General features: G+C 42.8%; 1 protein-coding gene across 2 annotated transcripts in view; it reads right to left on the bottom strand.

Moving 5' to 3' along the window:
- Positions 1–2,474: 2,474 nt before the first annotated feature.
- The window catches only part of ADGRF5 (adhesion G protein-coupled receptor F5), a 46,796-nt gene continuing 33,347 nt past the window's right edge, over positions 2,475–15,923 (bottom strand). For both annotated transcript variants that reach the window (XM_082306385.1, XM_082306384.1), the window contains 8 exons: positions 15,615–15,767; positions 14,171–14,367; positions 13,021–13,200; positions 10,215–11,585; positions 9,212–9,253; positions 9,054–9,113; positions 4,218–4,302; positions 2,475–3,479 (listed from right to left, as the gene is read on the bottom strand). In XM_082306385.1, the coding sequence (XP_082162511.1) occupies positions 3,400–3,479; positions 4,218–4,302; positions 9,054–9,113; positions 9,212–9,253; positions 10,215–11,585; positions 13,021–13,200; positions 14,171–14,367; positions 15,615–15,767 (2,168 nt within the window). In that variant the 3' untranslated portion in view covers positions 2,475–3,399. The remainder of the gene's footprint in view (positions 3,480–4,217; positions 4,303–9,053; positions 9,114–9,211; positions 9,254–10,214; positions 11,586–13,020; positions 13,201–14,170; positions 14,368–15,614; positions 15,768–15,923) is intronic.

The raw sequence follows: 15,923 nt of genomic DNA, 5'->3' as shown, positions 1-15,923 counted from the left end.
ACATGGTCCGTGTGTGAATCTGCCTGTCAGCCCCATGTCTTCTCAACAGCGTTGAATCCTGTTAGCTGTTGAGGACCAAAAGCCTCAGAGAAGTTCTCCTTATGAGTTCCCAAGTATTGATGGTTGGTAGAGCTTGTTAGAGCTGCCATGGAGGGACGGATGGGCAGAACGTGATCATCCCAGCCCCTGGAGAGCCCCAGCCAGACCTTCATCACCTCTGTGGCTCTGCCCTCCCCGCAGCACATCCAGTTTCCTACAGCTGCTGGCAACAAGGTGGGTGAGGGAGGTTGTATCAGAAGAAAGCGCTGTGGGTATGGCAGAGAGAGGTTTAGGGCAGCCCTAATCTTGATGGACTGAGATATGTGAGGACTGTGTATGTGAGGGAGACCATGGAAACTTGGATGATTGGAAAGAGAAGAGGGTTGGAGGGTACAGGACACAAACTTGTAAGAAATGAACCTCATTTCTTCTGCTCATGGGATTAACAAATCCAGCTGAGGTCACAGGCACTACAAGGTAACATGCAGTTGGACATACCTTACATACTGGGCATTTTGTACATGGAGCGGGGGGCACCTTTTTATTCTTGCTTAACCTGACTTTTCCAAAATGCAGCTGTTTCCTGAATGTGTTTTCTGGGTCAGTGTAAGAAGTAAACATACGGGCCAGACTGCTGAGCTGTGAAAACATCAGACATCAGAGCATAATTGGCTTCATGGTCCAAAGAAAAGGTATCAGAACCGCACACCTGTAAAGCCTGGTTCTGGGGCACGTTGATTTTCACTGGCCACCGTAGTGTGGATAAAACAGTCCTGGGCTCTTTGCATTGTTCATATCAAAGGTTCCCAAAGTCTTTAAGGAATGAAGGGTGAAATCTGGGCTTGAACACATCTAAGATTTGTTCAGCCACTGTCACAATCCAAAAACTCTAAGCAGGGAGTGTGAGAGAAGGCAGGTCTGTGCTTCAGAGACCTGTATGTCACAATTCCCTCCTTTACTATTTTTTCTGAGCTGGAATAAATCAGAGGAAAATGCCAAGGCAGTGACTGTTCTTCATCCATTGCTATAAAAGGTGGGTAAGGGAAAGATCCCACCCTTCCCAGAGATCAGGTGAACCTGGTAGGTTTTCTGCAATGTGCTTTAACTTAGTGCCTTGCAGTTAAGCAGGGGGAGGTACATGAGTGACAGCAATCATCAGGGAACAAGTCCTGTGACAGCCCTTGCTTCAGGAAGGGGGGTGAATGGAGGGATTTGGGCTTTGACCAGGACAAAGGGAAGTCAGGGTAAAGGACTGGGCCAGCTGACCAAAACCAGACAGCTGACCAAAATGCCAGACTCCTGAGGGGAGCAAGCTGTTGGTGAGCCCACTGCCCACCTTGCCTATGCCAAAGACCTGGTTCTCACTGCTGAGAGCGGGTGAGAGGGGTATAGGGTGGTTGCTGTCATGTGTTTCCCATTCTTCCTCCATTCAGCACTCACTTCCACCTTTTCTTCTCTCCCTTTTATCTTGATCCATGTATAAATAGAAGTGAAGCCTTGGTCCCAAGTCTTTAAGACTGGCACAGTTAATTTCTTAGCGGCTTCTCTTTCATGAACTGTCATGGCTTTTGGAACACTGGCAAGGACCTTGCCATTGACAATCCACCCAAAGATGGCCCTTCAGTGCCAGATAGCTCGGCATCACATCCTGATTTCTCATTTACATACAGTCAAGACCCACGCTTAGCTAAACTGGGAGGTGTGGTGAAACCTCAGAGGTGAAATGTCTGCAGAGATAAGGTGTGGTGGGACTGTGCTGTCTACAGGGACTTGTACTTTACAGTTTATGTAAAGCCTATTCTAACTCCGTGGGAGTGAATGGTTCTGCAGCAGGTCAATATTGCACAAGCTACTTCCAGAGTGGGTTAGACCAAATGGCTGTCCAAAGGCAAATTTGGGTTGGAATAATGTGCGAAGGTCTGATTTTCAAGTTTCCACTAGCCATGCAGTTCAAAGAGATTCTGGATTTTCAAATATTTCTTAATCTCTAACTGTGTTCTAGTTCTAGTATTATACCTAAATCTTCAAGCAAAAAGAAATTGCTTTCAATATAAGTAATACATTTGATTGATGCTTGTTTATTGTCTTCAGTCATCACCACCTGCCCATATCAAACCGTCACACATGTGTGTAACTGTAGGTAACAGTTTCCCATCCTAGTTCATCCCAAAGTCCTGGGAACAGGTTTACCACTGGTAAACATAGGCCTGATTGATTCCCCAATAACCAAATGGGGCTGTACCACCTGACAGCAGTATTTGCTATTGGCCTCAAATCTGATCTTCATGATTCCATCTATCATATTTTACATCAAGTTTGTAACATTTGTGTGCGCTATAAATACTTTGCAGGCTCTCTCATAGCCCTCTGCCTAAGACAGGAGTCCTGCCTTTAAAAGTATACAGGCTTGGAAATAACTGATTCCACAAATGTAGTGTTAGAGCAATAATTTATACAAAACCTTTCATCCTGCCATGGTTTGTATTCACTGCAGAGTTGGCTCTTTGAGCCTTCCAAGTGTGATTCTCCTCTGAGAGGAGACCCAAGAGTACAGACTTTACACAAGAGACTCCTTGCATACTTAACATTACTATGCATTAAATAAATGCAGTCCCCTCTGTGACAGAGGGCAGCAACCATCTCTGTCTTACCACATTACATATCAAGGGAAGGACAATTATAGCTAAGGATATAAAGCTTCCTTTTCTTCAAAAAAGTGCCACATGGAGCTTTCAGTACATTCCATCTGAAAGAAGACCAGCAGGAATCATCACAGTCTTGATTTTTCTAAGTCAAAAGTGAAGATCTGAAATGGACCTTCTCGGTTGTGAATCTTTGGTTCCAGAAAGTTTTAAATAGAAAGTGGAGAGCACTATACCCTATGGCCTTTCCAGACTCTAATACAAGGGCAGGAGAGAAGCTACGAGGTACTTGTGTATCTACACAGGCCTTAGGAATCATTCAGAGAGTCGATAGGGGAAATGCTAAAGCCACTGGACAACAGCTGTGTATAGCACTACAATTCATGGCTCAGTACTGCATAGTGCTAAGCATCCTCTTAAAGGCTGAGAATTCTTCACTCCCAATGTCTTTTCCGGCACTTGACGGCCTTCAAATTCTTCCAAGTTTGAAACACCTTGTCATCTCTTCTGGGACTGGTAGCCCCTGTAAAATTCCACCTCTCAAAGCTTCCCTGCCTTACACGTTAACCAGAAATGATTATTCCAGAAGAATGCACCAAGGCACAGTTTAGTCAAAGTGAAGCAGTCCACTTCTTGATGGCTCACAGGTGCTTTTAGTGTGTGTCTTGGAAAGGGCAGAGGTCCTTTCAGAGTTACCTGATTTAGCATTTGCAGTGCCTCAGTTAAGCAAAGAATATGACTTGGAAATGTTTTCAGAGGAGGAGGTGGATGGCTCTGAAGAAGACACTCTGTATTTTCCTGCAAAACAAAGCATAGAGGTTAGACATAAGGACAGATAGCCTAGGACATGTTGGCACTGCAAAGTAAGGACAGTTAGAACTGTCCTGATGACCCAGGTGGCTTTGACTTGGTCTGCAGCCCTGACACTAGCTGGATTACAGCAATACCAGTGACCACAGAAGTCAATGTGTTTGGCTACACAGCCAGGATATGTCAGCCTGAACTGACAGTCGTGCCATAGGGTAGTAATTTACTCACACAAATGGAGAGACTTACTGGTCTTCCTTGAGCATGGGGAAGCATCTAAAACACGTGCTCTTGAGGTGAATCCCAGCTCCCTCCCTCTTCTTGACCACAAGGCTCTAAACTAAGACCCAGGTGCGCAGAGCCCAAGAGCAGAGTGTGGAAGAGAGAGCTGATAATATGGGAGGTTCGGGTGGCAGCAGCATGGAAGGCAGTTGTGGGCAAGTCTCATTCCTGTGTAAACTTACTGTAGCACAGTCAGAGACCAACTTCTTGTTCTGTTATCTGACTAATAAACAGACTCTTACAAAGCAGTTGCTTGCCTAGATTAAACTCCTTCATATCCTGCTTTGACCAAATGTAACCATCTTCTCTGAGCAATGGTTGGATGCAAAGATTACACATTTAGGAATGAAATTACTCATATTTTCTGCAATGCTTCTTGCAAAATAAAGTCATAACTGAAATGGTGAAATGTTTGTGCTTCAGTAGGAGAGATCTATTGTCACATACCTGTTTTCCCACATAAGTTGTTAAAGGTTCTTGAAAATGGATAGGTCATAGAAAGCATTGGTGTCACCAGGATCAGGGAGGATGACTGTAAGGGAGAAAATTACTTTTTGTGAAAAGCCTAGAACTTTCTTTGTAACCACATTGAGAGTAAAAAAAAGAGGTTACAATAAAATGTTGTTCAGTAGTACAAGCAGGCAGTACACAAAGGGACAAGTTAGATGTTTGTGAGGCATCAAGTTCACCCGTTTGCATGTTTATGATGGCGGTGAAGGAGATCAACTTTAAAAGAAACTACAGGACACAAACAGTCTGTCTCTAACCGTTGGCCAGGGAAGATGGCTTAGGCTCCAGAGCCTGTTATATCAGACAGTATAGAGCTCTGGTCCCTTATCTGAGGAAGTATATCCATTAAGATAACCAGAAAAGCTAAGATTTATATGCTAGTAGATGGTCATTGAAGGCCAACAGCCTGAGATAATCAGAGGCAAATTTAACTTGACACACTAGAGGGCATTGGAACACAACTCTCTACAGTCCAGATGGGAAGAAAGAAGCTTTTTGCTGCTGAAATGAAGTTTTTTTTTTTGGTTCTGGAGTGATTTGAGAATTTAATGGGATTCCTTCAAAAGATGTGTTAAAAAAAGGTATGGAAAACACATCTTTCTCTGTTCAATCCCTCTCCATTCATTAGGTTTTACCATGGTGGGGAAATTAGGCAGTTCTGTGCATTGTCACCTATATCATAAGGTGGTAGAGGAAGAAGGTAAACGAACCACATCTAAGAAGTTTGATCAAAGACTTTGATCTTGCTTTATTTATTCCTTATCAGAAGAACTGCCATGGTAATATGCCAATTCCCACTGCCTGGGGCAGCTTCCACAGTGTCAACTAGAGTTGGAAGTGTCTGGCCCAGATTTTGTCTGAAAAGGAATTCAGAATTGGGGTCCAAGACTTAACAACTTGTTCTCTCTAGTTTACTCAGCTGGATGTGTCAATACAAGAGGGGATGAAGAACCTGACATGCTTAATGATAATTGTATCAGTTATTCCCACCTTTCTTCTAGTTCTCTGGGAAAAAGGATTTTTTCCCACAGTCAGAATAGCACCACATCAAGCAGATGTCATTTTCAAGTCAGAAGGAAGGAATGGCGCTTTCAAAATGTATTAGGAAATGTTCCCAGACCTGGATTCCCAGGAGTAATCCTCCTGCAGAAAATGCTGGAATACTTGGAGTACCTGTTAAAAAAATCCAGGTAGATGATTCTGGGACCCTAAATGAAGAAGCGTGAGGCAGAAACTGCATCTTTCCTGCCTCATCCGGACACAAGATCTGAGTGTGGCAGATGGCTGGAGCACTTAAAACTTACAGCACCGCTCTGCCTGGCTAATCACAAGCTACCTCCTCCTGGGCCTTCAGCACATTGCTGGAGGGGACATGCGGAGAGGTCAGTACTGGGTCCAATACTGTTTTAAAATCTTCATTAATGATACAGATGATGGGAAAAGTGTACCCCCACCAAGTCTGCACATGATACAAAACTGGAAGGAGTGGCTGATAGATCAGATGAGTCTGCTGTCATTCAGAGGGACCTCAACAGGTTGGAGAAATGGGATGACAGGAATTTTATGAAGTTCAGCAAAGGGAAAGGTGAAGTCCTCCTGTCCCTGGGGAGGAACAACCCCATGCACTAGGACATGCTGGGGGCCATCTGACTGCAAAGGAGTAAAGACAGAGCCAGACTTTTCTCACTGGTGCCCAGTGAAAGGACAAGAGCCGGTAGGAACAAGTAGAAACACAGGAAATGCCACTTAAGAAGAAACTTTTTCACTGTGAGGGTGGTCGAACACAGAAAAAGGCTGCACAGAGAGATTGTGGAGTCTCCATCCTTGGAGCTACTCAAAACCCAACACTAGCTCTACCTCACCATGCTCTGAGTGGGAGGGTGGTACTAGATGATCTCTGGAGGTGCTCTCCAACTTCATCAATTCTGTGTTTCTTGTGGTAGCTGGAGTGGTTCAAGCCAATGCTGCTCCTCTGAGCTGACAGTCCAGTCTTAATGGACTCCTTGATTCCTTTGAGGCTATGTACCCATTTATCTTAATGGTGCTGGTTTTTAAGTCTGCTTCCCGGTTCTTTAGCAATACCTCTACAGGCTTTTCTGAATAAACCCTGTTCAGATATGAATATAAAACTAAGCCCTATTGTCAAATAAGAGTGATGCCAGCATTTACCACCATTTTCTTTTTCCACCCCAAGTGCCAATGATTAGATTCTGATGCCTTCAGTCCCTTACCCATCCTGGCATGGCTTCTTTAGTAAGGGATTATGAATGCAGAAGTGTAAATTGAAACAAGCATTTCTGTATTAGAATACACAGAGTTATCCACCCTCATGCAGCCATCCCAGATAGAGATATTTTATTCCTGTCAGCTGAAAATTTTCTCTACTCTTTGTCTGGGAATGTGGCCCCTCTTGTGCAGAAGTAGCGATGAACACACCTTTGACATCAGCAGGAAGAGGATAACAAACAACTCTGTAGCCGCAACATGTCTTCAACCAGCGGAGTTCTTTGTGAGGTGAATATTAGTCCATAGCCTCAGCTCTTGGCCCTCCCCTAGGGCTGTAAGACACGTCCTGGGTCACTGAGGCTATGACCCCTCTGTGTGGTCACCCTCCTATACTCGGCTTTAGAGGTTTGTCAAACCGCATTGTAAAAGCAGTTAATTCTGTGGTTTTACTCCTTTGTTCACACTGAGAGACCGTTCCTTCACCCCTTGAATGGGTAGTGGTTGCTTAATGCCATAAGCAGATTTGCACTTGGTTGGATCCAAGGATCCTCTAGCCCAATCACTTCTTATCCAAAGAAGGCTACAGCAGAGGCCCTAGGGAAGAGTTTTGGGAACGCAAAGCAAGCTTGTAGCAGCACATCTTCTGGATGTTCTTTCCACCTCTGGCTGTCAGAAGTACAGGGACTTCTGGAGGCAGAGGCAAGCCCTTGGTGTTTCATAGCCCTTCATGGCCTATTAAGCTTGCACAAAATGAAGTGAACTATAAGGAAACCTAGGAGAGTGTCCAACATCCACAACGTCCAGGAGCAAGGAGGTCTAAATGTCCTTTGCTTGCTTTGAATGTGCTGCTCGTTAGGGCCAGGTCTGGCCCTTAATTATGAAACTGGATGGCTTATTTGCTTTGTGGCCTCATAGCAGCATACATCACTTCAAAATTCCCCATCAGTTGTGTAGGCTGAAGAGTCCTATGTCATTCTAGCACAGCAGTCATCCCACCTCTTTGATACTTGTTCTGCTCTGCATCTTTCCAATTGGGCTATATCTTTTTGGAACTTAAGTAAGCTTGTTTGTCCCCATGCCAGCATGTTCCTGTGTCTTAAATAGCTCTGCCTCCCTTTAGGCATTTTGGATGAAAGGCCTATGGTGCCATGAGATCTGTGGAGGTGAAGGATGGATGGGGAGAGGAACCAGGAGCTCCTAAAGATTAGAAGGTGTGAAGGGAGCAGATACGTGGCTGGCACAAGACAGTCTAGCTCCATGGTGGCCCAGTAGCTTATAGCAGCTGAGCCCTGTTTTACCCTTTTCAAACAGCTACTGAGCATTTTCTTTCAGAGTCTTGATCTCTGGAGCATAAATTGAAATGGAAGAAATTCCATTTAATCATAGGAAAAACCTTTTTTTTCATGCTGAGGGTGGAAAACACCACAGCTTTTTTCAAAAGGGTTAGTGGATTCGTCAGCTTTAGAGATACTGAAAACCTGACAGGACAATGTCCTAAGCAACCTGCTCTAGTTTACCATGCTTTGAGCAGTGGGTTTGGACTAGATGATCTTTGGATGTTCCTTCCGACCTCAACTGTTCCATGGTTCTGTGACATCTCTCTTCAGCAGAAACACTGCCCGCATTTCTGTCCTAATTGTATTCCTCAGCAGTCATTTTCCTGAGTCACTGTGCAAACTTTACTTTTTCTTTTAAAGATGGCAGTGGAATGGTTTTCCCCCTTTAATGTGAACACCTATGCTGAGCAAAGGCATTTCCAGACACCCATTCAAGCTGTGCTTCAATGCAGAGAGGAGTGAAAGAGTCATTGGGCCAGAGGAGGTCTCTGCAGATGGAAGAGAAGCCTTCCAGGATCTTTCTTAAGGATCCAGTCTCTGTTTGCAACATAATTTCTTTTTTTTAAGGTACTGAATGTTTTGGGTTAAGTGCAGGAATTTGCTGGGTATGGAACTCAAGTCTCTCCTGTTCTAGAAGGGTGTCCAGGACACTTGGTTCCAGAACCACATTCATTTATGTTCTATCTTTTGCTCAGTGAAATCTGAGTCTTTGCTACACATAGACATGATTTTTGAAAAAAGATTCATACTTCCTCCCGTTTTCTGTTCCCAGCATAAAGTGGAGGCTAACCTGTCTCCTTGTCTCACGAGTTCAAGTCTCAAGATCTCCATCCTTTCCTGCACGTAGCTGAAGGGCATCTTCCCCAAGAAGTTCCCTTTGCATTTATCTTAGGTTGTGAATGAATAATGGTGCCACTGAAATTTTCTGTTTTCTAACAAAGTTTCAGTTACATTTTGTGGTTTATTTCTTGTGGAATTTAGAGCAAATGTCCACCAACCTCCTCCTCATTTTTTACCAATTATAGGTGAAATAATGAACTTTCTGAAAAGGGGGATATATTCATATTTATGTTGTTAATGTCTTGTCTTTCTCTGACTAGTTCTAATAAATACTTCAGAATATAAAGTGCATTTGAGTTAAAAGACGCTTGGAGAATGTTAGACTATTCAGCAGTAACTCTGATGTACATTCTTAGGTCAAGGACCTAACCTTTGTTTGCTGCGAGCTCCATTTGGACATTGAATTCCTCTTTAGCAGGGCTTCTTGTATCTATTTGTTAAAAAAAAAAATCAATCAGTAAATACAGCAATTATGTTCAAATTCCAACAGTATTTTCACATAATATAAGAAATAATTTGAATTCTTACCTTTTTGTCCCAGAGAGTCCCAAAGACAAAAATGAATAATCCCTAGGAGACAGATAATTACACTCAGTTTGATGACACCAACTTTTTAATTGCAGTACCTCATAATTATCTCAGACATTGTCCACGTTGACCATTTAAACTCTGAACTCTTTGATAGATGGCATTTTTCTAACTGCACCTCACATAATAGACTGTTGATGTGGTAAGAGTTCTCCAGGGCTGGCCTGCTTAAACTGTGTGTATATCTGGTCTACAAAAGTGACACAGCTAGTTTGCTAGCACTAAACATATTTGGAAGAAGGGACCGTTGTGTATGGAAGACATACCCTGCTTATGCTCCCCAGGTAAGCTAGGAAGCTTACAATGTAAAAGGCAAGTGAGTTTGGTCTCAAGCATACAATTTTGAGGCTGTTCTTAAGAGACAGAGTATACATAACTATTGTGTCCTTAAGAAATCCCGTTGTGTTGGGATCCTACTGGCCACCTAAATATGTTGTTGTAAAAATCATACTAACTGAAAACTCTCATTCATGTGTAGTTTGATCAGTTATTCTCTTTATTATTAGTACTACTCAGCTGTTCTTTGTGACTTTCATGTTGTTTATACTCCTCCATTACTTGAACCCACAAGAGCACAATATGATGCCTCCAGATGCACTATAAATGAGACCAGACATGCTGAAGCTTGCCCACCTGAAGATAATAGGGCTATTTTCCTGATCTTCAGGAATGAAGTTCTTCCCAAAGCTACTGGAAAAGTTGGAAGTTATCTTTATGTTGGCTTTATCTAGAAGACGCATCTGTTAAGGCAGCTGAGAATGCAAAATACTGCCGAATTCCTGGAACGGGTTTCCCAAAGAGCCCTTTGGGAATAAGGATGTGTAAGGCAACCCTGAGCTTTCCCAAGCTGTTTTTATTCCCCCTCCAAGCACAGCACTGCAAGAATGTCACTACATGTTAAATGGTCATAGAGGAAACAAAACCATACTTATGTGTAACTCACCTGCAAAGCATTGAGCAAAGCAAAGAGGATGTGGAAAGCTCGATGGCTGTCTTGGATGACAGTGGCAAGGCCAAATCCCCAGGTGAGGCCTAACAGTGGTGTCAAGATGGCCACACTTTTGCAAATTTGAAACAAAGAGTTCCTCTCCTGCCTGTTTGACCTATCCCCAATAGTTGGCCTCAGTATTTTTATTATAACAATTGCGGTGATGAACAAATTCATGGCCACAATGATCAGGGCAGGTATGACGAAGGCCAAGAGAGCTTTGCTGTCCTTCCAGTTGAGCCAGCAGACATCCTTTCTGGTGTAATTGTTCCCCGGCAGTGTGACAGCGATGGTGACGACTGCAATGACAAAGGGGCACCCATATCCCAGACAGAATGCCACTGCTTTCTGAGCAGTCTTGCTTGTGTTATGTAAAATGAAGACCAGTCTGTAGAAAAGAATGAGGCCCAGGCTGAGCATCCAGAAAAAGACACACAGGTAGAACAAATGGATGAAGAAGGTGGCCACAAAACAGATACCTCTGCTCATCTGTCGGTTTTGGTCATTGATGGAGGCAGTGACAATGAACCAAACGTCAGCAATCAGGAGCGATGTAGCTATGTTGAATATACAGACATGGCGCATATAGGAGGTTGTGTTGTTTGTCACGTATTTCCAGACTAAGGATTCAATTATAATGCAGGCCACCAAACTCAAGATTGAAATGGCCAGGCCAATGTAGGTAATATAATCTTCAAAGATTACCTGGGAGGATTTATCAGGTGACATCAGAATGGAGAATGATGTCAAGTGATTGCAGGAGCAAATGACATAATTTTCAACCTCTGTGGGTGTACAACCATGAGTATCCCAGCCCGCCATACCTTTGTTGAGTGTGAAGTTCCAAAAGACACACTGGGGCATCGTTAGAGACGGGTTTTTCTTTGCAAAGGTCATATTAATATCGAAATTCTGGCTTCTGTTGCTGCTCACAGTTGTTGTTATCAGTAAGCCGTTCACATACTCAGACTCATTCCGGGGCAAAATATGTCCAAGTTTTGAGTACATCACACTGACAATGGTTGAATTTTGGGTTAGAGTCTGAATTTCAGTTTCACCAATGAGCACATTAACTGTGAGGTTTTCTGTACTGTGGAAGGTCTTATTATAATCTGTGCTGCTATTTTCTGGGACAACTATGCCTTGCAGCTGAAGGGTCTTTGCAGAGACAGAAGGAATGGTATTATTAACTGGTTGGAGGCGCAGGGAAAAATTTTCTACCGAATACAGTAACAAAGAACTTTTGGGTGTCTCCTCTTTATTCAGTTCTTCCCAAACTTTGGTTGTGGAATCAGCAACAATAAAGTCCACTGTGGAGAGGAAATTCTGGAACAACAACAGAATAATGCTGTTACTGAAATCCCATAGAAATCATTGCTGTTTCTGATGGTAATTTCTGCATGGTCCTAGAATTGCCTTTTGAAAAAGTCCAGCATTTTCTTATTTTCCTCAATCCATGTGAAACCTTCAGTTGTTAACCCTCTGCATGCTCTGTTTACAAGTTAAGGTTTCCAAAAGTGGAGCTGCATGTTTTTTTTTCACATATGACTTAGTATTTTTTTTTCTTCTTTCCCTTCTTTCCCTTCTTTCTCAGCCTATGTGCTATCTTTGATTTCTCGCTCTCTCTCATATAGGGTTCTCCAGCTACAAAACATCAAGTATCTTTGTACTTTTCTGCTCAGAACAGCAGTGCTTTTCCTGTGTACCTCATAATCAAGGTTCCCAAGTATTTCTAAGCTATGTTTTGCCATTCATTTGTTGTAATATCTAATTGATTTTCCTTGCTTGATCCCTATCCTTATTTCAACCCTTTTTTCTATTTCTGCTCCTACTCATAGAATCATAGAATCACAGAATGGTTTTGACCTTTAAAGATCGTCCAGTCCAACCCCCCTGCCATGGGCAGGGACATCCAACCTGACTGTGAATAATTCCAGTGATGGGGTATCCACAACTTCTCTGGGCAACCTGTGCCAGTGTCTCACCACCCTCATCATAAAAAATTTCTTCCCTATGTCCAAGCTAAATCTACCCTCTTTCAGTTTAAAACTGTTGCCCCTCGTCCTGTCACTATAGGCTCTGCTAAAAAAGTCTTTCTTCATCTTTCTTAAAAAGAAGCCCCTTTCAGGTATTGAAAGGCCGCAATAAGGTCTCCCTGGAGCCTTCTCTTCTCCAGACTGAACAGCCCCAACTCTCTCAGCCTTTCCTTATAGGAAAGATGTTCCAGCCCTCTGACCATTTTTGTGGCCCTTCTCTGGACTCACTCAAGCAGGTCCATGTCTTTCCTGTGATGAGGACCCCAGAGCTGGACGCAGTACTCCAAGTAGGGTCTCACAAAAGCAGAGTAGAGCAAGAGAATCACCTCCCTCGCCCTGCTGGCCATGCTTCTTGTTAAGCAGCCCAGGATATGATTGGCCTTCTGGGCTGCAACTACACATTGCTGGCTCATCTCCAAGTTTTCATCCATAATTCCTTGTCCTTTCCTGTAACTTAGAATGCTAGAGACATTTATGAGTCCCTAGATTTCTAGGTGCTAAGCATACAGTAGTCTCTCTTTCATGCATAGGCTGCTTGTCTTCATCATTTTGACTTCTGATAAACTCTTCTGTATCTTTGCTGCCATTTCATCTCATTCCGTTAATACTTTCCTGTTTCTGACCCTAGCTAACTGTGAAATCTCGTCAGGAAGAATGTCATCCTCTGTGACAAAAGGGGCCAAAGGGCTTGATAAGTATAGGTAAGACTTAAAATAAAACCTTACTTGAATATTGTCCTCCTTTGCATCTGCTGGGATAGAGGAGATCATATCCAGGATGGTAACGATTGCTCCAAGGTTTGCAGAAGAATTGTTTATTGTGCTTTGTTCTTTTTCTGTCTTTTCCCTAAGCTCTGCAAGGTAGTTAGGTAGGTTTGCTTTTGCCTCAGGACTGCTGACCAAGCACTGGAACAAAAGATAACAGTACATCACATATGTGCAATTTGCCTTGAGCTTGATACTCCTCCATAATGGCTACCCTTATACTAGTAAAATAAACAGAGCCAGGGTCATTCTAGACACGCTGGTAGTGTTCAACTCTCTGACCTTCCAGAACAGGGTATCCTGACTGCATATTGAGAGTGATCTCTCATCTGTGCTAATTCGCAGACTGCTCCTGGAAATTTAGGGGGAGAAAATAGTTGGCCTGGGCCCAAATCATATGAGGGAGCAACTTAGCAAGTTAAGAAAATACATAATTGAGTAGCTGTACCTCTGCCTGGGACCTTGCTGTGCCTAATTTGCTAAAATAAACATATTTGATGAAAGAAAGATAATTGTTCTCATCTAACCTCACTGAGAGAAGGGTGACTCTGGATGGTTTGTAGAAGTGAAGAGTGCTGTGATAGGATACCTAGGCTGAAAGTCGAGGCCCAGCACCTATCTGTGAAGTGCAGCGTGCTGAGGGGGGATGCTAAACAGGGCCTGGGTCTGAGGTTGGGCAGTGGCCCAGAGTTGTCCCTACTGCATGGTTGTTAGTGTACTCTGTAGCATGCGTTGGGCTTGTGCCAACTAGCGTCCACCCAGGCAATGCCTGAGCATGGTTCAGAGAACATCCCAGGCCAGCGATTGCTCTTGCTGGACGCTATTAATAAGGTCACCTTGTCTGGGGGAGAGAGCGTCCATGTGTATGGATGTTAGCCATGCAGTGCCACATGCGCTCTAGGCCAGAGAAGGGGACCTAGCCTCTTTCACTGACTTGTGTGGATATATCCAATCATTCTTTACATCCTTTAAAAGACAGTTTTAATTGAATATTTGATTTTTTAGTGTCTCATATATTTTAGATTATGTTAAGCAAAAAAACATCCAACAAAAAATTTTGCTCTCTCCTTCCCTCCCCCGCCCCAACCTCTAGAAAACTCATAAATATTACCTTGGCACTAGTCAGCAGTTGGTTTACTGGTACAGACAGGCAGTCATTCCTTTCAATCGACCATGATTTCTTGGAGCACTTGTAAATTATATTGCCTCTGGTAAAACCATCTGGATTATTTAACTCACAGCATGGCTTTATTAATGTGGCCCCTTCTATTCCAGTGCCAAAGCTGCCTGAGCAGGAAACTTCCTTACCTGTGTTGAGAAAAAGACATAGACGTAGAAAACTAAGAAGCAGGGAGATGAATAATTTACCCCCATCAAACCTGTGACCTCCTGAAGTTCAGAGGTCTTTAAATTACTTAGGATTTCAGCTTGCTCTCTTCATTGATTATGACCTTTCAGGATGTATATGTCTTGCATTCCCAGTTTTTTGGAATAATGAAATTAAAAAGAAAATTGAATAAAGCCCCTTGCTTTTGAGTACTGAATCAAATCAACAAACCAATACCCAAAGTTTTAGGATCTGTCTGTTAGATTACATGGTTAGATAGGGGTGGAGTGGGATTATATTGACCACTATGTGGACAGTAATTCACACAAAGTTTATTCTACTAAGGGACTCAGTGCTGTTGCAGCACTAATAGGAAATTCATTAAGACCTTGATAAGGTCTTCTAATAGGAAATTCATTAAGATCTTAAGGCCTCAACACCTTTGGTTGGATTAGTTATATCTGTAAGTATCTGCTGATTAAAGTAAATAAAGTGTCTGCATATTTATTGCCTAAGAGAGTGAAATCTGGCCAGATAGTGATTCAATAGTAGACATCACTACTGTGGAAAAAACCAAAATTTCTGCGTTATGGGGATATCCAACATTTCTTTCTTTCCCATTTAGAATAAGAAGCTGAAATATCCAAACTCTGGTCAGAACTAAACAACAAAACTGGATTTAGCAATGTTGAATTGTAATTACCCAGCATTTCCTGCAGAGCTGACTGGAAGCTGGGTCTGCCCAGGTCTCTGCAACACCTCATGGAGGCTGCCATTCTTGTGTTTAAAGGGGATATGCTCTCCTACAGGCTGACCTCCTGAGCTTCTTCCTGAGGCGCCACAATCTTTTACCCTTGCTAAATTGTTGGTGCAAGCTGGGAGCTGTATGACCACATTTCAACACAGGAGATGAAGCTCAGTGGTGCAGGTTGCACCAGAAGGAAGTAGGGACAGGAGATGACTGAACTACAACTGCTTGGGAACATACTGGGGCCACTGTCAAATACAGTGAAGACAAAACATCTTGTTTATTTATTTTTTAAAATTACAGCAAAATTGATATTTTCCTCTGTATTTCAAAATTTCCTGTCAAAGAAGGAGACTAAAGTTCTTGGCTAAAAAAACCTGCTCCTGTTAGGTGTCACCAGTGATAAATTTGTGGCATCTGATTTAACAAAGATACTTGGATTTCCTATTTAACAGCTTTAAATAGAAATTTTTTTCTTACCAGGTATCAGGCGCAGTGTTATATTTTCACTGTTGACTTCCTGTTCAATGTGGTTAATAAACTTGCAATGTGCCGTGACATTTTTCTCTTCGCTGCATTCTGTTTCTGTGTAATTGTACATGTAGCAAAACAAATTTCCTTTTTTCTTTTTCCCTGTATGGAAGGATTAAGATAGGTTAACACAGATTTGGGGTCTATCAGCTAGCAGACAGCAGAAAGCATCTGCAAAACTTTCTTTTCTGTGGGTCCTAGAGAAAAAAACTTCCTTTGTGAAAAAGCTTCCTTTTTGTATGTTGTCTCTTTACTCCC

Source organism: Platalea leucorodia (genome assembly GCF_965183815.1).
Source record: "Platalea leucorodia genome assembly, chromosome: 3".
Lineage (NCBI taxonomy): Eukaryota > Metazoa > Chordata > Aves > Pelecaniformes > Threskiornithidae > Platalea > Platalea leucorodia.
This window is presented reverse-complemented; position numbering and strand designations above follow the sequence as displayed.